The 24224-nt window shown below is 53.4% G+C and overlaps 1 protein-coding gene across 14 annotated transcripts in view; it reads left to right on the top strand.

Annotated features, from left to right (window-relative positions):
* Nucleotides 1-24224, top strand: part of ADGRB2 (adhesion G protein-coupled receptor B2) — a 67199-nt gene that overhangs the window by 19489 nt on the left and 23486 nt on the right. For 3 of the 14 annotated variants that reach the window (XM_060205754.1, XM_060205753.1, XM_060205752.1), the window contains exons 1-2: nucleotides 8464-8600; nucleotides 15287-16097. In XM_060205754.1, the coding sequence (XP_060061737.1) occupies nucleotides 15302-16097 (796 nt within the window). In that variant the 5' untranslated portion in view covers nucleotides 8464-8600; nucleotides 15287-15301. Of the gene's footprint in view, nucleotides 1-8223; nucleotides 8601-9754; nucleotides 9893-11498; nucleotides 11745-15286; nucleotides 16098-24224 lie in introns of those variants that run through there. The other 11 variants (XM_060205748.1, XM_060205749.1, XM_060205741.1 and 8 more) reach the window with 7 other exon arrangements.

The raw sequence follows: 24224 nt of genomic DNA, 5'->3' as shown, positions 1-24224 counted from the left end.
CTGCCTGCCTGGAGCGGAAATTAAAATTCATTTCAGGGGAGACCTGGGCTGGATGTGAGCCACAGGTGGCCTCGGTTGTAGGGCCCTTTGAGGGGTGCAAAGCATCCTAGGAGAAGAGAGAGAGTCCCTAGCCCTTCTGCTCTGTGACCTTGACCCAGTCAGTCTGTGGGTTCTGTGAGGTGCTCCTCTCTTAATTCCTCCTCTGCTTCAGTTGACCAAGCTTATTGACAGTGCAGAGCATGGCGAGCTCTCAGTCTGGGAGAGGGAATAGGGTAGGTCTTCCTGGGAAGTATTTGTTCAAAAAGTCCCCAAAGACCAGAATCAGAGGGTCACAGGTACAGATCTGCAGACACATTCATCCACACCTGTCATCCGGGCACTTTTACAGATCCCCCAGGTCCACAACCACCCAGAAATACACACCAAACAGTATCATACACGCAGCATTTTCACCACCACCACCCAACTTGAAGATGTGACAGTACCACTAAATATACACAGGGACACATACTACGGCTGGCAAGGACATGTACCAGACACTGACACAGACAGATATCCTGCCTCATACTCAACCCAAAGTCACAGATGCACACAGGTCTGAAAACACTCCCCCACCACACACACACACACACACTCAACTTAGACTAAGCACAAAGAAATACCACACATACTGGTGCAACACATTCACCCAGAGACTGAGTGGTTGGATGCATGAACCTTAGCTCCACACACGTGTCTGCATTCTACACTATACCTGTGCAAACAGAGAAAATAGATGCATGGAAAGTGCCACACACCCTGAATACAAAGACGCACACACACACACACAGAGAGAGAGAGAGAGAGAGAGAGAGAGAGCAGAGATCTCCAGAGCTAGGCCCAGGTTCCTGATGTACAAGGCAGACACACACAGAACCCATGCACTAACACCCCCCCCACACACACACAGACTCCCCCCTCCCATGCATTGACGCACACAGCCACCCACACGTGTACCCGAGTTCAGCCCCACTTACTCCCACTCTAACATGCAGAACACTGGTTTGGCGATGCAGCCCAGGGCCTCTCCTTTCTAACCACAGCATTTAGTATTCCTATTCCATAGGCCCTGTACCCAAGCTCAGGACCCTCAGAGGGCTGAGTTTCTCCAGGCTTCTTAGCAGAGCTAGAAGGCTGTACCCTTCACCGCACCACACCCCCAGCATTAATTGCTTCTCTGCCAGCAACACGTGGTGGATGTGCAAGCCAGACTGATGTCCTCTGGGGGTGTGTCAGGTATAGTTGTGTCAGCAGGGAGTGTGGCTATGGCTGCAGGGAGGTGTAGGTGTCACAGGTCCTGTGTTAATGGTCTTTCTAATACCCCCCAGCAGCTCTGGCTGCCTCCCACTCAAATCTGTGCCCCTGCCTCTGTTTGCAGCAGTCAGACCCTGGGAATCAGGCCCCCTCAAATCTCTTATCCTCCGGGAGCTGGTCTTTTCTGGAAGATCAACCATAATCCTGAAATAAATTGTTTTCCACAGGTGATGCTTGGCCCAGCATCTGAGGGGTAGGCAAGGAAGACAAGGACAAGAGAGCAGGGCTAGACCTCTCTGGATGAGGGGAGGCACAGGTCCTATCCCTGCCTGTGTGGCTGTTCCCCAATGGTAGGGTGGGGGTAACTGTACCAATTTAAGGCTTGTTCTGAGTCTAGTGTGATAGGGAATTAAAGGCAACTGACACCACAGAGTAGCCACTCAGGCCTCCTGGGTACCCCCATTCCTGCCTGCTATGTTCACTGCATCTTGCTTGGCTCAGCCTTCATTTCTGCAGGACCCAGGTGGCACAAAGCCTGGGGGGACAGAACCTGGACATTGTGGATGCTGGTAATACACTGTCCCACCCCTCCCACCTGCACCCCACTGCCAGAGTGCCTCATTCCTGTTAAGTACCTGGGATTTTCCCCTCCAGCATGATAGTAAAGATACAGGGTTGGGTGCTGTCATTTCTGAAGTGGATTCCAGACCTCTTGGCCCTTAAGGTCTGTGGCAGAGGAGTGTGAAATCAGACCTTAGGGACAACTTATAGGAGGGGGTGCGGGGTGGGAGTGGGGCTGAAATGGTGCCTGCTCTTGTCAACCTGTAGGGGTTGCATCAGACCCCGGCCTACAGCAACAGGTAACAGGACTGATTGGTAAGACAGCTTCTTCCACTGTATTTGGAAAACAGACAGGGATGGTTATGTGTATGAATGTGCATGTGTATGTGTTTATGTACCTGTGTGGTTCAGTCAAACGTGCTATGGACCAGTGACTATGTAAGTGCATGGTTTAGATTTGTACAGTCATCCATGTATGTGTATTTTATGCAGAACTGGAAGGGAGAGAAAAAAGAGGAATTTCCAAACAGAGAGGAAGTGGATCCAGATTCAACTTCTCTGCTGTAAATGCACATGCACACTGTCCGGATCACGTGGTAGCTTCTGTGGCTGCCTCCTTTGCTGTGATGGCCTCAGCATATAAGTGCCCTCCACTGCTGCACCTTTCTCCAAGAGTAAGGGTGGTGGAGGGGTGGTAAGGTCTCAAGGTCAGGGTCTCCAGAGTCCACTTCATGTGTCGAGAACCTGAGATACTCTGCAGCCTGGAATAAGTTGAAAATGGGCCCACATCCATGCAGGTGGTACTTCTGTGGGTCGGGCTCTCTTTGAGTCACTTCACCTTTATTATCTTGTGGGACTCATCAGGTTGGCTAGGGTGGGACCACTGTTTCCATTTTACAGAAGAGAAAAAGAAGACTTGGAGAACACAAATGACACATCAAGGTCATACAGTCAAAGGTCAGAGGCAGAAGTCCAAATCTGCTTTTCTGGTTCATCACTTGGGAAACTAGAACAGTTTTACTAGACATACATCAATCAAGGGTCACAGACTGGAAACTCTGAGGGCAAAGACTTTGCTTTCTCTTTACTGAATACTCACCACACACTTGGCATGGTGCTACATGCCAGGGCACCCACCTGTGAATGGATGGACAAGATCCTTACCTTTATAGCACTCACTGTCCAACAAGAAAACGGATGCTAAATATAAACAGACAGCGTGTTTTTGGAGGACTGAATGCTAGGAAGGAAATATGAGGAGATCATGAGATGGAATCACTTGGGATGTTAGTGTTGCTTTAGAAGTATAATCAGGAGAGGATTCCTGGAAGAGGTGATACTGGAGCTGCAGGCCCTCCTGGTGATAAGGGGTTGACTTTGGGAGGTGACAGGGGAAGGGGTTAGAGTTTTCTAAGAACAAAGGAAATCAGTGTGATTGGAGCATGTGTGGGTTGGGGTGATGGGATGGAGATGGTTCTAGAGAGGCTGGTCAGGGCCAAATCATGCAGGATTTGAGAGGCCACACAGCTCAGTGCAGCAGAAAGTCATGGGGGGTTGTTAAGGAGAGGCACTTTGTTTTAAATTGTATTTTACTGTTACTACTTTTGTGTGGCTCTAGGGAATGAACTCAGTGTCTTACACAAGCACAGTGCCACAGAGGGAACTCAATTTTCTTTTTTTCTTCCAGAGCGCTGCTCAGCTCTGGTTTACGATGGTCCTAGGGATTGAGCCTGGGAACCTCAGGAATGACACTCTTTATTCATAGCCATTATGCAATATCCCCAGCCCCACAATTTTCTATTCTTTATTTTTGGGGGAAAGAGAGGGAGAGACACTACAGCACTGTTTCACCATTCGCGGAGCTCCCTTAGTGCGGTCTGTTATGCTTCTTTGTGGTTTCAGGGCTCAAACTCAGAGTCTCTCACACATGATAAGGTAAGCTATCACCTGCTCTCTGATTTATATTTAATTAAACTTATTTCTTTATTGACACCAGAGTTATTGCTGGGACTCTGCACTTGCATGATTCCATTGCTTCTGGCAGACTTACTTTTTGTAGAGAAAAGTGTGGTGGGGGTGGGAAGAAGGAGAGTGAAGAAACAGAAGGAGAAGCACCATAGCACTGCTCTATTGCTTGTGAAGCTTATTCTGGGCAGGTGCTCCCACCTGGTTGGTGGCTAGGGGCTGGAATCTGGGTCCTTGTGCTTGGAAAAAAAGTACACCCTTCCAGGTGAGCTATCTCCCACCCCCTCCCGTGATTTATATTTTAGAGAGCTGGCTCAGCAGGCTCCAAGAATGGGTCAGGATGGAGGAATTAAGTAGTGGGAGCCCAGAGATGAAACAAGGGAGTGTCCAGGCACCGGATGATGGTGGCTGGGACTCTGGTGTTGGCAGTGGGGATATGAAGAATGAACAGATTTGGGATATTTTTGGAGGTAGAAGCAAAGGAACTTGCTGATGGCCTGGATCCCAGTGCCTAGAGTGTAGTAAACACTCAATAAATATTTGTTGAATGAGTGAGTGAAGACACCTTCTTGGTGCCAGATTTTTGTGCACACCATCCAGTCTAAGACATATGTGAGGATAACCCAGGATCCTAGAGATCTTTATCCTTCTGTTCTGGAGATCAGGAATGAGAATAACAAGCACTGCCAGCGGACTACATACTAACCAGGCACTGCCCCTCTGTGAAGAGTTGGCTAGGGAGCAACTAATCCTGCTTTCTCTCCTTAGTCTACAGCTCTGAGAAAATGACAAGCATCCAGCCTGGATAGCCTCAGGCTCCTCACTCATTTGACATCTGCAAAGGAAAGATGGAACTAGATTTGCAGGACTTCTCAGAGGGGGTCAGTTGCTTTTCCCAGGATACCATGCAGCACCCAGGACACCCAGAGCAGTGGTGTGTTTATCTTGTGACCTCTGGGGCAGACGGTGGTGAGAAAAGTGCCACATACACTTGGGTATCTTTCAGGACATGTGATGACTTCATGATAGGTGTCTGAGGCAGGGCATGGGGCTGGAACGGGACCTTGGTACTCAGAGTTGTGGGTTGCTATGAGGACTCCTAGCTGAGTGACAGTGGAGGGCAGGGGCTAAGGGTAGGGTGCTCCTAGGTCCCACTAGCTGGAAGGAAACCTGCCTAGGCTTGGGGCCAAATAAATTATTGGGAAGGGAAGAAGAACATTTTCTCATCTGTTTAAAGGGCAATGAAGCATAGCCACAGTTGCTGGCCCACAGTGGGAGACAGGGCTGAGGCCAGGGGGGTAAGATTGGGGCTACTCCTTTCTCAGTCCACTCTCCCCTCCAGAGCTGCTTCACTGAGGACTGTGCTACTTCCTGACTGGGCCACTGCTGCTTTTCACTGTTATCAAAAATACTCATTAGTTGGTAATGTGATGATGTTTTTTAAAAGGCCCTTTCCAGGGACATCACTCTGGCTGATCCTTGTCTATCATTTTACTGGAGCCCAATCTCTGATCATTTGAACCATTTCACAGATGAAGAAACTGAGCCCAGAAAGCAGAAGGGATTTTCTCAAGGTCAATTAATATGGCATCGTGAGCTCAGGCTAGCAAACCTGACTTCTAGATCGTCATTGTGGGATTGGTCTCTCCATTCTCTCAGAGGTTCCAGAGGTGACCCTACTGGGGATAAAGAGCTCTGGTCATTTGTTCAGTCTGTATGGGGAGAAGGCAGGCAGAAGCATGTCCCTTCAGTCTGTCCAGCCTTTGTGCTCAAGTTCTGGCCAGTGCCCTGGACCAGTGCCTAGTCTCTGTCCCAGGCCTCCTGGAAACTCCTCTTAGGGCTAAGACTTGTTCTTCTTACCCCACTCGGGCTGTCAAAGAAGTAATCTCTCTTCAACTAGCTGGATTTGAATATGGAAACAATTTGTAATTACTCCATGTCCTCCTCGGTGGCATTATCACCAGAGTGCGTCTGGAAGGGCAGGGGCTCCTGGGAAAGGAGGTAGGGAAGCCCTGATGCTGGAAGGCACCACTTAGGAGAGCCTTCCAGAGGTTTGCCCCAGGCTTGCTTCGTTCTACACAATCCCAGTGAGGTCCTACCCGGTTCTCGGCTCCCATAGCCCTTGCTGACCTCCTGCACCTGCCATAGTGAGCCCACAGGTAAGGGGCACTATTTCTGTCAGTCTCTCGCTGTCTGACCACCTGTCTTTGCTAAGGCAAATATCGCTATGGCTGAGTGAACAGGGCCAGAAAATCATAGAGCAACCAAGGAACCCAGAAACAGATAATCACAGCTAGCTACATTCACTCCAACCTCAAGGCACCCAGCTGTATCCTGGGGAGAAGGGGATAGGCCTCAGGGAGCCAGCTGCATCACATCTGCAAGAGACCTGCCTGTGTTTCTTTGCTGTAGGTCTTTAGCATGCTTTGTCATGAATATTCATCAAGAAGGAAGCAGAATCCTTGAAGGAGAGGAAGAGGCTGGAGCTCTGGAGGATAGGGTCCTGCATGGAGGCCTCTGAGATCCTGTCCTTGTGTTTTTGTGTAGCCCCATGTTCCGACCATTCTCCCCACCTTTGTCCACTTCCTTATGGCCTCAAAACCTAGCCACCCTTTTGCTGCTCACAGTGCTTGAGTAAGGAGGGTACCCAGGATTTCCCACTGCCCTTGGGATGGTTCTCAACACCCTTGCAGATGGCAAGTTCTGCCTGACTTGGCTTTCACCACAGTGGCTGAGTATCCAAACCCAGGGTGTGTTTGAGGGTGCCTAGTGAGACCCCAAGAGCCCTGACTGTCAGAGCTAGGCCCAAGGCACAGGTCTCCTTGGACTCTGGCTGGGAACGGAGAGGTATCAGCTCTCCTCCATGCTTCTTAGTCTCATAAATTCCCTTAAGGTGACGGGCGAGATTCCTTCATCACCCCTTATTACCTCCTTCCATTAAAGTCGATAATCTCTCACAATCACTCACAACATATGTCACCTCAACTGCAGGAGGGAGAGGGACAGAGAGAGAGGGATCAGAGGCCTTTTCTCTTCATCTCTCCCCAGTACTGGGAAGAAGTAGAGGCTTCTCAAGGCTTCTATTGCTGTCCTGGTCTGCAAGTGACACATCTAATGGCACCATAACTAGAAAGGGTGGGTTGAGGCTGGATGGACTGGAGATTTCCTTGCTCCTTCCTGGCCACAGAACCTTCAAAAAGTAGGATTTCTGAAACTAACCCACCCTTACTGCATATCTGCCCCCTGCTGGTTCCTCCTCTGACCAAAGCCATCTGATTAACCTGCTTGTCTTCGGTGGCAGTGCTGTGTCCCCTAGTTTGCCCACCTTCCTGGTGGCATCATGCCCAGACCACAAGCCACCAGACTGGGGCCCTGAGCCATAGGTATCTCCTTGGGTACTGCCTGACCATGTGGGCTCAAGCTCCACCCAGTTGTGTCCCAGCATAGTGCCAGATGGGGAGGGGGTGGGTCTGTACATTTCTGCTGCTTTTACACAAACAGATGCAAGATGGGGGCGCCCCTGGCACAAGGAAAGGCACTTGTGGGAATAGACAGATAATTAGGAAAGCATGTAACACATTGCACACGTGCAGCATCCACGTGCCCAGAGACATGCAACACTGCAGTTTACACCAGTGTATGCACTGTCTATACCATACTGCAGTATACATGTGTGACTTACACACAAGCGACAGCACTCAACATATGTACCGGCTTGCACACACAGAGAATCCCTACCCACAGGAACAAGCACCATGCATTCAGGAACCAAGCATATGTTAACACACTGCATGTGTGTAGCACTTGTACGCATATTGCCAGGCCACATTGCAGTGCACACAGAGGGCACCTGTATGCACAGGCTTATGCAAAGTTCAGAGCACACGAATGGCACCTGCATCACAAGGATATGCAGTATGCAATGCACACGTGGGGGGTGGGGTGGCGAATGCTTCGGCTCCCCAGAGGCTTTCCCTAGGAGACGCTAGCAGCGCAGGATGACTCTGGTCTGGGGTATCACTGGATGGGCGTAGTGGATCGCCTCATTCTGCGGTCCAGGAGGCTGCGGGCGGGCGGGCGGGCGGGGCGAGGGCTTACCCCGGGCTTCTCCAGCATCGGCGCCTGGAGCCCCCGTGGTGGGGAGGAGGAGGTGCGCTGGGCTCCGCTGGCGCTGCTCCCCCTTTAACAGGAGGCGGCGCGCGTCGCCCCCGCCCCCCGCCCCTTCTCCCGCGGCTCCTCGCGCCCTGCCCGGCGCGCGCCCCCTCCCCGGCCGGGCCCGCGCAGGCGCCGCGTCCCGCCTCGGCCGTCACTCGGCCCGGCGCGCGCTGCGGGCAGCGGCCGGAGCGGCCAGAGGACCCGGTTCGGCGGCGGCGGGGGTGGCGGCGGTGCTCGGTGACTGATGCGGCGCCGGTTTGTGGAGCCCGGGGCTGCGGCCGCCGCCCGCGAATAGGAGAGCACGCGGCGCGGGCGGTGCTGGGCGCGGGGAGCGGGCGGCGGGCGGCGGGCGGCGGGAGGCGGGCGGGGAGGGGAGGGGGTGTCGGCGCGGCGGCGGCGGCGGCAGGAGCCCGCGCCCGGCCCGGCGCCCGTCCGCTCGCCCCGCGCTGCTTCGCGGCACCTTTTCTGCAGCCGCCGCTCCGCCGAGAGGGAGCCCCGGCCCCCGAGCGGCTGCCCCGCGCCAGGCCCGGCCCCCGCCTCAGGGATGGCAAACTTGCGCCCCGTGGCCGCCCCCGCCCCCGCCCGAGCCCGCGCCGGCCCCCGCTCCTGCTGCTGACTGCGCCCAGGTGAGTGCTCGGCCCCGGCCCCGGCCCCGGCCCCGGCCCGGTCCCCACCCGGCCGCGCGCCCAGCCCTCCCGGCGCGGGACCGAGTTTCCGCACCGGCTCGGACTTGCCCCCCCCACCCCAGCCCGATTCTGCCGAATTGCCCCCGCAAGGACCGTGTTCGTTCAGTATCCAACCATCTCCATCTCTCTGGGAACTTTCAAGTCTGAGACTGAGGTCCCTTTCGTCTCTGGTGGATTCTTTTCCCGTCCCCTCCCTCTTGACCCACCCTTGCTACCCCCTACCCCGGCCCCCTCCTCCAGCTCTCACCCAGACCGTACCCCCATCGCTGTCGGATCTCACCCTGTCTGTCTCACTCACCAGGACCAGCAGGATCCGGGCAGGGCGTCCCCCCACCTCGATTACAGCTGCTCTCACCAACCTGCAGCTCCCCTGTGTACCCCCACCCCCGAGTACCCCCTCCTCCATACGCTGTCGGACCCTGCGCCTCCCCTCCATTTCATCGCTGCCCCGAGTCCTCCCAGTCTCCATCCATGTCTGCCCATAGTTACTGCTCTTCCCCGCGCCTGTACCTCAACCGTGCACCCCCAGATTTCTGTCCCAGTCGTCCCCTCCCTCACATGTGTCGGGATCCCGTCCCACTCTCCCTCGGCCTTCTCTGCAGCAAGGCCCCTCCCCCTCAACCTGGACTTGGGGCCGCGTCGCCCCAGGTCTGCTCTGAGCCCTCTTCTCTCCAGCCGCGATCTCGCCTGGCTCCGCATCCCTGGCTCCCGTGTCCATCTTTGGCTAGAGTCATATTTGTCCATCCCCCATCCCTCTCCCCCAACCCCTGGAACCGAGAACTCAGCGTCAAACGCATCCTCCCGCAGCCCCGGGGGGCTGGCGAGCTGGGGGTGGGGGTGGTAGCAGGCTGGGAAGTTGGCGGCCACTCCTGCAACCGGCTGGGTCCGAGGGAAGTCCATCCACTGCGCGGCGGCCGGTGCAGGGCGGGCGGCGGGTCTGGTGCCCGCGGGGGGAGGGGCTCCAGCCGGCAGAGCTGCCCGCCTACCCGCCTCGCCAGCTGCGGGCCGGCCCCTGGGCGTCCTCTGGCGCCCCCTGCCCGTCGCCCGGGACCCACCGCCCCTTTCCCTACCCTCCCACAGCCACCCCCTAACTAGGCACCCCCCGGGTTTCCGCTGCCCTAGCAGCAGCAATAGCTGCGGGACTGGCGCTGGAAAGTCCCTGGGGGAAAGGATGGTGGGCGAGGCCGGACAATGCCAGACTGGTCCCTCTCTGCCTCTCTACGAGTCCTGCGGTAAGAGGACTAACAGGTCCTGGTAGCCAGACATCCCCTGGGTTCGAGGTGGGTGGGGTGGGGAGTTCATCCCAGGGTGGCACCTGGCTTTTAAATGGTCTGGTTGGACTTGGGTGGGTAGGTGTCCCTCTATTCCCTTTCTACTGCTTCTATGGCCACCACACTAGATGTGTGTGTGGTGGTAGTGGTGGTGGTGGAGGAAAGGATGGGCTCTGTTTGGTTTGTAGTAGAATATGGGTGGGGGAATAGGGCCCTAGGGACAGAGCCAGAACCCAGGGAGTAAGTGTCCCCCTACTGCCAGGGGCCAGGGTCGGTGAGGACTCTGTACAGGGTCTGCACTGGTAGTGTGGGTGTCTGAGGGAGCGTCTTCCTTTTACCAGAAAGGACAGATTTCCCCTCTTTTATCTTCTCCATGGCTTCCCCTCTCCCCATTTCTGCCATCACTTGTCAAACAGGGAGACATAGGTTTGGTCTGGTGTGTGTGTGTGTGTGTGTGTGTGTGTGTGTGTGTGTGTGTGTGTGTGTGTTGCATTTCTGTGACCTACCTGGTTACATCCCTGCTTCCCTCCCACCACCCCCACCCCACCTCCAGGTAAATGGAGCTGAGTAATTAATTAGGAACTCAGTTTTAGTCAGATGTATAGGTTCAAAGGTTGTGCAACTGGGCAGACTTACCCTTTCTGAGCCTCTGTTGGCCTTCTCTAAAATGGGTCTGTGGTCACTGGCTCACGCAGTTGCTGGGTGGGTGAAATTAAATTGTAGTGTCTTGCACCTATTAGTTGCAGGTAGATGTATTAGGCTGATTCTCTTGAAGGCCAAGCTCAGGCCCCTCTCTAGCTTAACTCTTAATCCAAGAGGAGAAATACTAGTGTCTTCATTCTAACACTGGTATACTAAAAGCAGAAAATATCTTCCTCCCTCGCCCCCAAGTGGCTTAGGATGACTCTTATTCTGCTGCCCTCACCCTCTGCCCCCAATCCTTCCACATCCCAGTGGATGGATGGCTCAGGGATCAGTTGTAGCCAGAGTCATCAGTGAATCCTGGTTTAAGTGTAGAGCCTAGGGACTTGGGATAAACAGTGTAGAGCTAATCAAGACGACTCTAAAGGTAGGGGCTGCCTATTACAGCGGGCGGGGAAAGTCCGTCGTTGTAGAAGAGGATCTCGCGCATAGAGACCGCTTTCCTTCTGGAGGTCAGAGGTCATCGGGAACTTTCCTGGGCAGTTAGCTCCAAGAGTTAGCAGACCACTTGGCTTTGGCGTGGGTGCCTCGGTGAAGGGCAGATAATGGGAGAGAGGGGTCTCTAGCCCATGACATTGTTCTGCAAGACCTCTGGGCAGTGCCATTCAGCCTGGGTCCCACGGGGGAGTGGCAGCTTCCCAGCCTCCTCCCTGCCCCGCCGCCCTGACATTGGGGAACAAAAGCTTTCGGTTCCTGTAGCAACTGCGGAGGCTCCAGCTGCCGCAAAGTTCCGGGTAGGCGAGCGGAGGGCGGCTGAGTCACCGCCCCCTCCCCCGCTACCCACGCAGCACAGACCCCCGCGGGACTGGGGCCGAGCCAGTTACCTTTGCTTTGGGGTGCCGGAGGCCCTTGGATTCCTTCTTTGCGCACAGAGATTCACCCGTCCTACGGGGTGGTGCCATACGGGAAAGAGTTGCCCCCTCCTTTCGGTCCCGCCCACCTGATCCAGGGGTGCTAGCCCTTCTGGGTGCTAGAGCTCGGAAGACAGGACCTAGAGCACCCTACCCTTTGCTCGGAGCATGGACTGGGAACCCGGAGGCGCCGAGTGGGGGGTCCCTGCCCACGTGGCGGCCTGGGTTTGGCCAGGCGGCAAAAGCCTGGGAGGCAGAGGGTGAGTGACAGACGGGTGAATTGGAGCTGCCAGGTGGATAAACGTGGCGGATGTGCTCACTGCAGCGCCCCCTCCCCCATGGCCGCCCCTCCCCTGCCCGCCTCCAGGGCTCTGGGCTGCAAGCCCAGCACTCCTACTCCAGGCTGGGATCCATACGGGGGATTCCAGGGTCCTGGCCCTTGCCCTAGAGTGCCCCTCCTTGCCATTCTGTACCTGCACCCCGACCCCCCCCTCCTTGCCATTCTGTACCTGCACCCCGCCCCCCCCCAAGGCTTGACCCTTCCTGACGCTGAGGTTCCCTCATTGGTGTAGAAGGGAAGCCAGAGACTAGGCAGACCTTTGGAATCTGTGAGGAAAGGGGTCTCTGTGTGTCAGTGTGTTTTGGGGGCTGGGCAGAGGGTGAGATTCTAGTATTTGCAGGGTGGGCGGTGGCCTTGCACTGGAGGGAGCCTGTACCCAGATAAGGGGGCCAAGCAGCTCCTCTCCCTTCTCAGCCCAGAAATGTCACCAGGGAGGTGGCCTGTCTCTGACCTGGGAAGTTCTTCCTCAAAGCTGACCTCTACATCTCCTCCTGTTGTGGGAGGGGCTAGGGGCCTCACTCCCAACCCAGAGAGCCTTGTGAAAAGCAGCCACCTCCGCCTCGCCTCGGTGGGGGGGGGGGGGGGGGAACGACGACTTTATAAGGTTTTGAGAAGAGGGAGACAAGGGAGAGGGCAGGTATTTTTGTGCCTTCTAGGTCCTCTCCCAGGGGAGGCTCTCACCCAGTTTGGAATTGAGCTGCTGGCATTATTACGGGCTGGGGAGTGATAGACAAAAGGAGCCCCTGAAAGTTCTTGTGCCCCGAAGGCACAAGGAGGGTCATATAGTCCAGGGGAAATTCCAGAATTGGAGCAAAGGGGGTGTGTGAAGGAGAGTGAATGGAGGAAGGAAGCTGGGCAGGGTTTAGAGGTGGCTCAGTTCAAGCTGAAGGCTGTGGACTTAATGCTATTTATGGGATGAAGACTGTGGAGAAGAGGAACAGCAAAGGCTGGGGGTGGGAGGATTGAAGCCCCCAGCTTCAGAACACAAAGGAAGGAGCAGCAGGTCGTGGCTTCTTTGACGTTTACCTATCATTTGCTGGTCTCCAGGAGCCATATACCATATACCAATGCTTTCTCCCACTAGAGGCTTTGTTTGCATCCAAGTGCAAATGTACACAGGTCTGGCTCTTTATACCTTTGTGCTTTGATTGTAGGTGTGTGTGTGTGTATGTGTGTTTCATTCATCTGTGGATTATGCTGATTTGTGGTATATGCCTGTGTGCATATGTATCTGTTCATATATGGAACTTCTATGAATGTGTGCCTGTATATGTAGTTACAAAGACAAGCTTTTGTGTGCCAATCTGCAGGGCACAGGATGTTTAAGCCACATGTCTGCGTGTGCTTGTGGGGAGATTCCCTGCTCTGTTCCAAGTGGGGGAGGTGAGGCCAGTTATAATGAGCCCTACCTCCCCTCTGCTGAGCTACAGCCATGGCCTGAATTTTGCAGGCTGCTTAAAAATAATTGGGGGCAGCGGGGGGATTGGATGTCACTCATCACCAGCCGCCAGCTTCTCTGGTGTGCCAGCAAGCTGGGCAGGCTAAGCAGTTTGGGACAAGCCTGGTGTGCGATGGGAGGGATCAGGGGTCTGGGTCCTTTTTCAGCTGGGGGTGAGCAGTGGGCAGTGGGGGTGTAGCCTATTCTGGTTTCTGTTGAATGAATAACTCCACGCAGATCTTTGGAGGAAGGTGGAGTGACTTCTCCCTAGTAGGTGAGTCTGATTTGGGCTTGTCTCCCCACATATTACACACACACACACACACACACACACACACACACACACACAACTTGGGTGGTGCAAGTACTTGTTTATGACTGGGGCTTGGGCCTGAGCTTGTTGCAGTTACAGCATTGTAGCTTGTGGGGTCTGGGAGCAGTCAGAAGCATTGTGGCTGCTGTGCAGGAATAGCAATTGTGGGGTGCTAGTTTTTCTACCCTCCCCTCCCCCCCAGTCATTACTTAGATTTCTAAACAGCTAAGGGGAAATATGTCTCTGGGGATCACCTGTGTCTTTGGGAAAATATAGCCATACCTATGAACTATTGTATGCTCTTGACTCAGTTCCCTGAACTGATGACTTGTCCATCTGGCCTAAAGCCTGAGTTGCACAGAAGGGATGGAGCAGGAGGCTCTTAACTGGAGCTGAGATGGGGCTCCAGGTCCTGGACTTCAGTCCCAACTTTTGGCTACCCTTGGAGAACTTGAGCAGATTGCCTCCCCTCTCAGTGCCTTGTCTTTTCTCTAATGTGGAACAACCAGGCTCTGGGGGCCCATCCATGCTGTGAGTTATGCTGTGAGAAGGAAGGCTGTGTGGATCACTTGAGGGGCAGGGCTGAAAATGGGACCCAAGCCATCCCAGGCATGGGGTGGAGGCTGGGCAGTGAGTGGGCAGTGAGTGGGATGGTACCAGCTGCACCTGTCTTCTCCAGCCCTTGCCTCTTATCAGGATGGGGCTTGGTTGCCTTCCCATATGTGAAGCATGTTCACACCTGTTGGGAGCTGGGCTTAATGCCACACTTTGGGGAAAAGTAGAAACCAGTGAAGCTGGATCTCTAATTCTTTGGAACTCAAAGAGTCTTGTGATGAATGAGCCTGCCCAGAGGAGATAGCACTAGGTAGAGGCCATGACCGGGTGATGTGGGAGCTAAGAGTAAGGAGATAGCTTGAAGGCCTCATTGTGGATACCAGCCCTGGGCCAGAAAGATAGCCCCCTGGCAGGAGGGGAAGTAAGGTTTGAGAGGAATTACTGTACCCATTTTGCAGATGCCCCCACCCCCAGTTTCCAGCAGGAAACCCACAGCAGTGACGCTTACGGCATTCATACTTGTGATGCCCTCCCCTGGGCATGGCTCAGGTTGTGCCAAGTCTGGCACACTGGTGGTAACTCCTCCCCTTTCCCTCCCTCCCACTCAGTAACGCAAGTGAGTGAGAATGACATTGTTCTGGGAATAACCTTGAATTGCTCTGATTTATAAAACAGCAAGTCGTTGTCAAACACCGCTCCTCTGACAATTACTGCTGGATCACGCGTGACACACCTCACAGCCGATTACAACACACTGTGCCTGCGAGCCACAGTTCTGGAGAACAGAGGTTGGGTGGTGGGATGTGGGTCTGAATATCAGGCAGAGGTGCTCATGGTTGGTGGGACTGACCAAGCAAACAAAGTAATCATCAAAATAGATTCTCTCTCTCTCTCCATTTTTTCCCAGGAGTTAAGATTCCAGTTACCTTCCTACACTCATCTCATTTAGTCTTTGTAGGAAACCTGTGATACAGGTGGTAGCTTTGGTCCATTTGATAGATAAGAAGGCTCAAAGATGTCAACATCCTGGTCCAAAATCACACAGGTGGTCCTGGCTGACTTAAGAGAAGATGGTCTTTCTCTGTGTCTCACTGTGGGAGATTCAGAGCCTGTGCTGGCTGGGTCTGGGGCCACTGACTGCTGTCTCTCTCCACAGGGCAAGGGACATAGGATGACCCCAGCCTGTCCCCTCTTACTATCTGTGATTCTGTCCCTGCGCCTGGCCACTGCCTTCGACCCTGCCCCCAGCGCCTGCTCTGCCCTGGCCTCGGGCGTGCTCTACGGGGCCTTCTCACTGCAGGACCTCTTTCCTACCATCGCCTCAGGCTGCTCCTGGACCCTGGAGAACCCCGACCCCACCAAGTACTCCCTCTACCTGCGCTTCAACCGCCAGGAGCAGGTGTGCACCCACTTCGCCCCTCGCCTACTGCCCCTGGACCACTACCTGGTCAACTTTACCTGCCTACGGCCTAACCCTGAGGAGGCCTTGGCCCAGGTGGAGTCGGAGGTGGGGCGCCCAGAGGAGGAAGAGGAGGCAGCAGGCTTGGAGCTGTGTGGTGGCTCGGGCCCCTTCACCTTCTTGCACTTCGACAAGAACTTTGTGCAGCTGTGTCTGTCGGCTGAGCCCTCGGAGGCCCCGCGCCTGCTGGCGCCTGCGGCCCTGGCCTTCCGTTTTGTGGAGGTCTTGCTTATCAACAACAACAACTCCAGCCAGTTCACCTGTGGTGTGCTCTGCCGTTGGAGTGAGGAGTGTGGCCGCGCTGCTGGCAGGGCCTGTGGCTTTGCCCAACCCGGCTGCAGCTGCCCTGGTGAGGCAGGGGCTGGCCCTCCCACCACCACACCTCCAGGTCCTCCTGTTGCTCACACCCTGTCCAATGCCCTGGTGCCTGGGGGGCCAGCCCCACCTGCTGAGGCCGACTTGCACTCTGGGAGCAGCAATGACCTGTTCACAACTGAGATGAGATATGGTGAGTCTGAGCAGGATCCAGAGGGATGAGTGTGTCTGGGGGCATATGGGGCTTGCCGGTGCCCTTCTGGGCAGAAGCCCTGGCCATATGTATAGTCCTTCACTAATGTCTGCTCTGTGTCTAGATGTTAGAGCCACCAAAATAAAATGGGCTCAGACCTCACACTGGACAAGTTTGCAATATGGGTGGATGAATGGGGGTGTAGATTAGACAGTACAGCATGATACATCCAGGGGGAAATCCCCCCTAATTGGGCAGTTAGGGAAATCTGCCTAAACGGAGCAGAGAGCTGAAGGACATGTGCAAGGGAGCAAAGCCAAAGAAGCAGTGAGGGCATTCTAGGCCAAAGGAGCAGTATGACACAGACCCAAACCTGGGAGTGACTGTGGCAGGTCCTGGCACTGCCCGCTGACGAGTTTGCCTGGAGGCTTTAGTAGGCAGGGAGTGTAGGGCTGTGTGCCTGCCCACATGGGTCAGTGATTTTTGGCAGTGGCCCCAGGGTCAGGGCAGAGGGAAGAGTGTGCCTGGGTGAAGAGGCTGGAGCATCTAGGCTGCCTTTGGAGGACTGGGCTGGCTCAGCTCCCAGTGTCCCCCACTCCCCCCCCCCCCCCCCCAGGGCCCATGTCTTCAGGGACTGAAGCCGCCAGCTGCTAGAGCTTCCTGCTGACTGGGCAAAAGCTCTGGAGCCCTTGAATCCTGCCTGCTTCACAGGCCCTGCCTCTCCCCGGCTCCCTCAGCCACAGCCACTCTTCTGCCCACCCTTTTTCCGCAGCTTCAAGGGCCCAGTCACTTCTACGGGCTCCTGTGCACTTGCTGCCAGGGGACATGACAGGAGAGAGAACCAGGGCCAGGGGATTGGGCAAGAGGCAGATCTGGGGGCTGGTTCCCACCTCTGGCACTAACAGAATCCACTCTCTTCTCTGGAAATCTCAGTTCCCCCATTTGCGATAGCAGGCACGAGCCTCGCGTCATGAAGATGTCTTGAAAGGATGAAAGTCAGAAGGGGCTCTCATATTTATGAGGAGGCAGGGGGTCTTGTGTGGGTGACTAGGCATGTTGGTAGACTGTGGTCTGTCCCCACTCTTTGGTTTGGAGGCAAGAGCACTGGAATTGGGTGCTGCCTTTGACTGTTATCTTGAATGTATCTCCTTTTATATTTTGGCATTAGTTTCTTCTTCTGTAAAGCAGGGAACTACCCCTGAATTAAGTAGAGGGAGTGATTATCATGACAATAACCTCTCCTAATGCTTTGGGGTGGGGCTTCTCAGCCTCCCCCAGGAGACATCTGGAATCCTGCCCAAGCCTAGCAGGTGCCCAGTGGCCTTGCTTTGGCCTCCCTCCTCCCAACTCATCCCCACCCCCAGCTAGTTTGGCCTCTAACAGTGGTCGATGAAGATGAAGCTGTCCTAGTGACAGCCAGGCTGTGGGCAGGTTACAGGCCCTGGAGGCTGGCCTGGGATTTAGTGCCTGCAGGAAGAAATTGAATTTTGCTTCTTTGTCGAACATGAGTGGATAGCACCAGACATATATCAGGAGGTTTATGGTTCTTCCTGCCTGACCAGCACTCCTTGCCACTCAACAGGGGGCCTCCTCATGGTGCTCAGTAAAGGGCAGGTTCTTTTGTCTGGCTTTTCTTGTGGTCCATCAGCCCAGTGGTCTGCAGTGGACAGAGCAGGGCTCTGCCTTCGTGGGCAGGCACCATCTGGGCAGGCTGCCACGTGGAGCATGGAGCCAGGAGCAGCCAGCTGGGCTAGGTTGAAGCCGGAAGTGGGAGTTGGTTGGCAGCTAGGTTGGGGGTCAGAAAGGGCACCACCACCACCATTGTGAAAACCTCTCAGGAGTCTCTGGGCTGAGGGTGGGTGCTGATTATGCCTGGGCACTGGGCACTGGGCTTCCAGCTGCTCCCAAGTCTGCACTTAGGTTGTGCCCCCTGTCCTGCTTGACGTGTTTCCAGGCTGTACCATTGGGATTACTTGCAGAGGAGGCCTAGGTGGGAATTGCATGGGGTGATGTGGAATCAGCCATCATAAGCAGGTCCACAGGGCTGGCACTGCCTTTTTGTCTCCCCTTGGCAGACAGGAGACTCTTCCTTTTTGCCTCATCCTTCCTCTGGCTCAGTCTCTCTGGGGCAGGAGACAATGGAATCAATTTATTCAGTGTAGCTGGGAGGTCTGAGGACTGGTAGCATCATAGGGCCTGGTGGCAGCGCCACCTTTGTTTTGATTGGTTGATTTTTTTTTCTGCCACCATGGTTATTGCTGGGGTTCAGTGCTGGCACTACAAATCCACTGCTCCTACTCCCCCTTTTTATGATACTTGATAGGACAGAGAGAAGTTGAAAGAGTGAGGATATATAGAGGGAGAAGGAAACATGGACACCTGCAGACCTGTTTCGCTGCTTGTGAAGTATCCCCCTCTGCAGGTGGGGAGTGGGGGCTCAAATCTGGGTCCTTGCGCATGGTAATATGTGTGCTTAACTGAGTGTACCACTGTCCAACCCCCGACAGCACTACGTTTGCCAAGCTCTTGGCCTTGCCTTCGTGCCTCCTTTCACCTACTCCTCACTGGGTCAGTTGGACACATGTCCCAGCTGCAGGAGAATCAGCTGGCACATGGAGCTGCCAGATTTGAGACCAAGATTAGCAGATTAGCATGGGTGGTGGTGAGGAATAGGGAAGCCCAAACCCTTAGTCTGACCCCTCTGCCAGGGGAGAGCTGGCACAGGAGAGAGCTACACTCACCTTCTTTGAGGTACCCTGAGTAGTACCAATGGCATGACCGGGTGGGGGTGGGGCTGAGATGGTCCCAGCAGAGCAGTGAGGTCAGGAGCTGGTGGGCAGTAATGGAACAGAGTGCCTGGGTCTGCCTCAGAGCTGAGTACATTTGACAAGAGGGTATAGGCGCCTGTTAATTTCACGCAAACTGCCTTTGATAGATCTCTTGTTATTTTTGGTGAGTTGAGCCATAAATTTGTGCCATCTTGCTGCCGCAATCTGTTAAGTAGGGGGAGAGGAAGAAAGGGAAGGCAGGCAGGAAGGAGCTTGGTGGTGGAAGACTGGCATAGAGACCATCTGAGACTGGAGCAGGAAGGTGGGCTGTAGAGGTAGTGCAGCAGGCTGAGCCCGACTCTGGAAAGGGCTGGGTGGTATTGGTCTCCAAACCACAGGCCCTGCAGGCCCTGCTCTCTGACCATGCAACCTTAAGGTCACCTAGTGAGGCTGATAGTACAGAATGAGGCCTGAGAAAGTGTCTTACAGCCTTGTAGCCTGCCTCTGCCATGCTTCATGCCTCCTCCCAGGAGCACTGCTCACCTGTGGCTGGGAGCAGCTTGCCCACCTCCCCCATCCATCACCCAGGCTCATTCCTGAGGCATGCCCATCACGTGAGCCTGCACTTTCCTGGGAGGCAGGAGTGGGCTCAAAGGTGCAGTCCCTCTTGGATCTCAAGACTCCCATTCTCTGTAAGTTACATATGTGGTCTAGGCCAGCTATTCCCCACAGTGACTTAGACCCCTCAGCCTGACATTCCAGCCCTACCCAGTTCCACTTGCCACCCCTTTCACCCAGTTCTACCTTCTTTAAAGTCCTTTCTTGCCTTCAAGTTCCCCAGACCCCAGCTTTCTGGCCTCACTGCCTTTGCCGTCCCCTCTCTCCCCTTTCCCCCTAGAATAATATCCTTTACTCTCAGTTATTGCAGTCTTCCCCATCCTTTCAAGCACAGTTCAGCCCTGTCGCTTCTAGGAGGCTACCCCCGCCGCCCCCCCGCGACCTGCCCAGCCTGGCCCCAGAGCAATGTTCTCCTCTCAGGTCAAGCTTGGTATCTTCTGTTAGCTGCTGTGGTGTGGTGGCAGGAGGTGGGACCCTGTCTACTTGCTCAGGGCTTAGACAGCAGGAAGGCAGGGCCTCACAGGGTGGGTGGAGGGGGCTAGCACATATAGCACTTGTCTGGAAAGTCCTTCCAGCCCCGGTCTGTGTGGCTGAAACTGTGGAGTGCAGATTCCCCCTGGTTATCTCAGCAGGACCTAGTTCTCACAAATCCACCATCCCCCTTCATGTCTGATCTGAGTGGAGTTTGCCAGGCCTTGGCCAGCTCTGACTGGGTATGATCCAGGTGCACAGATGCACCTTCAGCCTCTGGTGGGACTGAGTGATCACTAGTATATGGTGAAGGAAAGCCAAAGCTGAAGTCATGCCCCAAGTTCAGCTCCCAGCCCCACCACTCACTAGCTGTGCAACCTCAGGCACATTGCTTCTCCCCCCCACCCATTTCATCTCCTGTAAAACAGGGGGAGTCTAATTATTCCAGAGCCATGGAAGGAGTAATCAAAAAGTGGGTGCAGGTGCTTAGCACAGTCTTAATAAACAGCTTTGAGTTGTTATAGTTTGTTACGGTTGCCAGATGTCACAGGAGGTGGAAGACTGAGGGATTAAGCCACCTGTGGGTAGGAAGGTGGTACAGAGAAGGCGATTCTAGCTTGGGTTTTGAGGAATGAATAGGAATTCAAATGACATTGATTTTGTTGTTGTTGTTTTTGTTTGTTTTTACCAGAACACCGCTCAGTTCTGGCTTATGGTGGTGCTGGGGATTGAACCTTGGAACTCAGGGCCTCAGGCTTGAAAGGCTTTTGCATAACCTTTATGCTGTCTCCCCAGCCCAGACATTGAATCTTTAAAATATTTATCACTTCAGTCTATTAAAATGCTATGTTAGAAAAGATTATCTTCAGTGATTATCTTCAGTGAGGAGATAGCTCACTAGGTAGGTATCCTGTGATGTCGTGTTTGTGACGCAGGTTTGAGTCCTGGCACCACTTGAAAGGTGCTAAGGCAGAGGAAGCTCTGGTGCTGTAGTTAGTCTCTCTCTTTCTCTCTCTCTCTCATCTGAATGAAAAAAAGTGGCCCAGAGCAGTGAGATCACTCATGTGTAAGTCCCCATTTCCACACAAGCAAGATAGAAAGAAAAGAGGGAAAGGAGAGAAAAATGAAGGAAGGGAGAGGGAAGGAAAAGAAGAGAAAAAGAAAGAAGAGAATGAATCAGACTTATCTGAATTAGAAACTTAACTAAAGCAAAGACACAAGCTCAGTGAAAACAAAGCATTATTATCCAACCCTAGTGAGAAATTTATTCTTCCTCGTCTCAGTTTGTTCGAAAAAGGAATTAGCACATGCAGGGGATGTACTAAAGTCTAGGATGGTACAGAGATGTTATCTTTCATGTATTTGGAAGGATTAAAAGTGAGGTGACCACATAGTTTATCATCTAAACTGGAACATTTGTGAGGCTATAGAGAGGGGAGGGGATTACTGTTAATTACATCAGGACAGAAGACACAGGCTGGACTATCGCAGGCAGGCTGGCAAATAGTCTCCCTAAATCAGAAGGGTCCTCTAAAAGGCCTGGCTCTTTCAGCCTTGGGTATATGTATTCTATAATGAATACATATATTTATAAATGCATTTGCATACAAGTGAGACATATCTATTACATGTTATATATTGCATATATAACAAATGTATAAATCATGTTTTTAGTTATTTTTAGAAAGTAAAGTCCATTAATTTACTTATGAGCAAGAGACAGAACCAGAATATCACTCTGGCACATGCAAGGCTGGGAATCTTGTGCTTGAGAGTCTAAAGCTTTATCCACTACACCTTCTAGGCCTCTTTTCTTTTTTCTGTTCTTTTCTCTTCTTTTCTGCTCTTTTCCCTTCCTTCCTTCCTTCCCCCCCCCCCAGCAGAGCTTTGTTGGAACTCTGTATATGTACTCCCAAAAGTCTCTCTTTTTCCTTTTGTTTTCCAGGTAGAGGGTAAGTGGTACAGAGACAGAGAGACAGAGAGGAGAGACACCACACCAATACTCCATCGCTTATGAAGCTTCCTCTTTGCCTAGTATTGTCATGTGCTGGCTGGGCTGTCAAACCAGATCCTTGTACATAGCAAATTGTATACTTTAATGGGTGAGCTACCTCCTTACCTCCTATTTATATATTTCTAAGATGTATTTTTATGAGAGAGAGAGAGAGATACAGACTAGAGAACCACTCAGCTTTAGTAGATACCAGTATGAGGCTCTAACCAGGGTCCTCAGACTTGTAAGTCTGATGCTCTACTGGTGGGCTACTCCTGACCCTCCAGTGTATTAAGCAGCATGTGTGTGAACTGCCTCAAGTAATCTGCTGCCCCAAGCTGTGACAGAGGAAGCAGCCTGTGCAAGGGTGTAGAGGTGTGAATGTGCCAGGCACGTAGGTAGCTGCAGTAGGTGGGAGTGCTGGGTACCTCCCTGTAGTGGGGTGTAGGCACTTACTGCCATCCCCAAACACCAGGACCTCACCCTGTCAGCCAGGGGCCTGTAAGACAGCAAAAAATTGTGGGCCTTGAGGGAGCAAGGGTGAGTCAAAACTGGTCCCTACTCTTGAGGAAATCCTGGCTGGGGCGGGGGGTGTGAGTGGGTGGTGGTGATGGTGGCAAGGACCCAGCTTGTTCTGTTGGAAGCTTGGTGAGGAGGTCAGTGGAGGGGGACGGTATCCCCTTTGGATATCTGGTCTCTGAGGGTGAACCCCTGTTGTATTGCACTGTAGGGACAGTGTCTGGAGCTTTCAGATGAGATCGGGTGTGTTCAGGGTGATATGGCTGTAGACATGTCTGGAGTTTTCAAAAGCTATCTCTCTTGTCTCTCTCCCCCAGGATCCTGATGCACTGTGGGGTACAGAAACACAGCTGAGTCTGGGGACCCATGGGGGGGCTGAGATGGCAAAACATTTCACATTTCAGGAGATCACTTGGTGCCTGCTCAGGGCTTTGGACCAGCCTCAGGGAGCCTGCAGAACCTTGGGAAGGGAGGGCTGCTTTGGAAATCCCAACCTTCTCTCCTCTTGGAAGTGATGATTATCATGGCTATTTTTAACACATTCATGACAAAGGAGGCTGAGGGGGCTGGACTATATGGAATTGGTGGGGGCAGGGTCTGCAGAGCTTAGTATAGCAGGTGTCTGCAGTCCTGCTCAAATGGCAGAGAGCCTGCACTCATCCTGCCTGCCCTGCCCTGCCAGGAGCAAGACAAGAGTGGTCCCTGAGTGGCTGGGCTGTGGAAGACTCAGGGATATGGGGCTGCATTTGTGCTTTGCCTGTCATATATCTGGCTGCTCAGAGGTAGCCCCACTGCAAGAGGGGTGGCAGGGATTGAGGCACTCCCTCTGGTCCCAGGAGGGAGGATACTCACAACTGTAGCTATTCTAATCCATAGACAAAGAGGCCAACATACTCAGACTCTTGTGTGACCAGCCTAAGGAGGCTTCCTGGAAGTAGTGGGCTAGAACATGCAGAAGATTTGGTCAGAGGACCAAAGGACATTCCACAGGACTGGTATTAGCAGATGAGAGGAGGGAGGAAGCACATTTAGGGATAACAAAAGTAGATGGAAACTCCCTTCCTTCCTTCCTTCCTTCCTTCCTCCCTCCCTCCCTCCCTTTCTTCTCTCCCCCCCCCCATTCTTTCTTTCTTCTCCAGGGTTGTTGCTGGGGCTCAGTGCTGGCAGTGTGAATTCACTGCTCTTGGTGGACATTTTTTTTCCATTTTATTGATTAGGATGAGAGAAATTGAGAGTGGAGAGGGAGATAAAGGTGGAGAGGCAAAGATAGACACCTACAGACCTTCACCTTCGCAGCTAGTGATGTGCCCCCCTGCAGGTGGGGGTGGGGGTTCAAACCTGGATCCTTGTGCAGGTCCTTGCGCTTTGTACTATGTGCACTTAATTGGGTGTGCCACCACCCAACCCTCATGGCAATTTCTTTTCATTGAGAACTTACTGTGTTCTGGGTGGGCCATATTTCTTGTTTCACTTAATTCTCACTATACACCTGTTGGAGGTGTATACACCTTATTTTCAGTTGCAGATTAAAAATATATGTTATTTACTTATTAACACAAGATATGGGGGGACAGAAGAGAGAGAAAGAGAAAAAAATCATTCTGGCACACGGATGCCGGGGGTCAAACTCAGGGACCTCATACTTCCAAGTCTAGAGTCTTAAATAACTGTGCCGCTTTCTGGGTCCCCAGTTAATTAGTGACTTAATAACGATTGACAAGATTGTGGTATAAGAGGGGTACAATTCCATACAATTCT

Source organism: Erinaceus europaeus, chromosome 13 (genome assembly GCF_950295315.1).
Source record: "Erinaceus europaeus chromosome 13, mEriEur2.1, whole genome shotgun sequence".
Classification (NCBI taxonomy): Eukaryota; Metazoa; Chordata; class Mammalia; order Eulipotyphla; family Erinaceidae; genus Erinaceus; species Erinaceus europaeus.
This window is presented reverse-complemented; position numbering and strand designations above follow the sequence as displayed.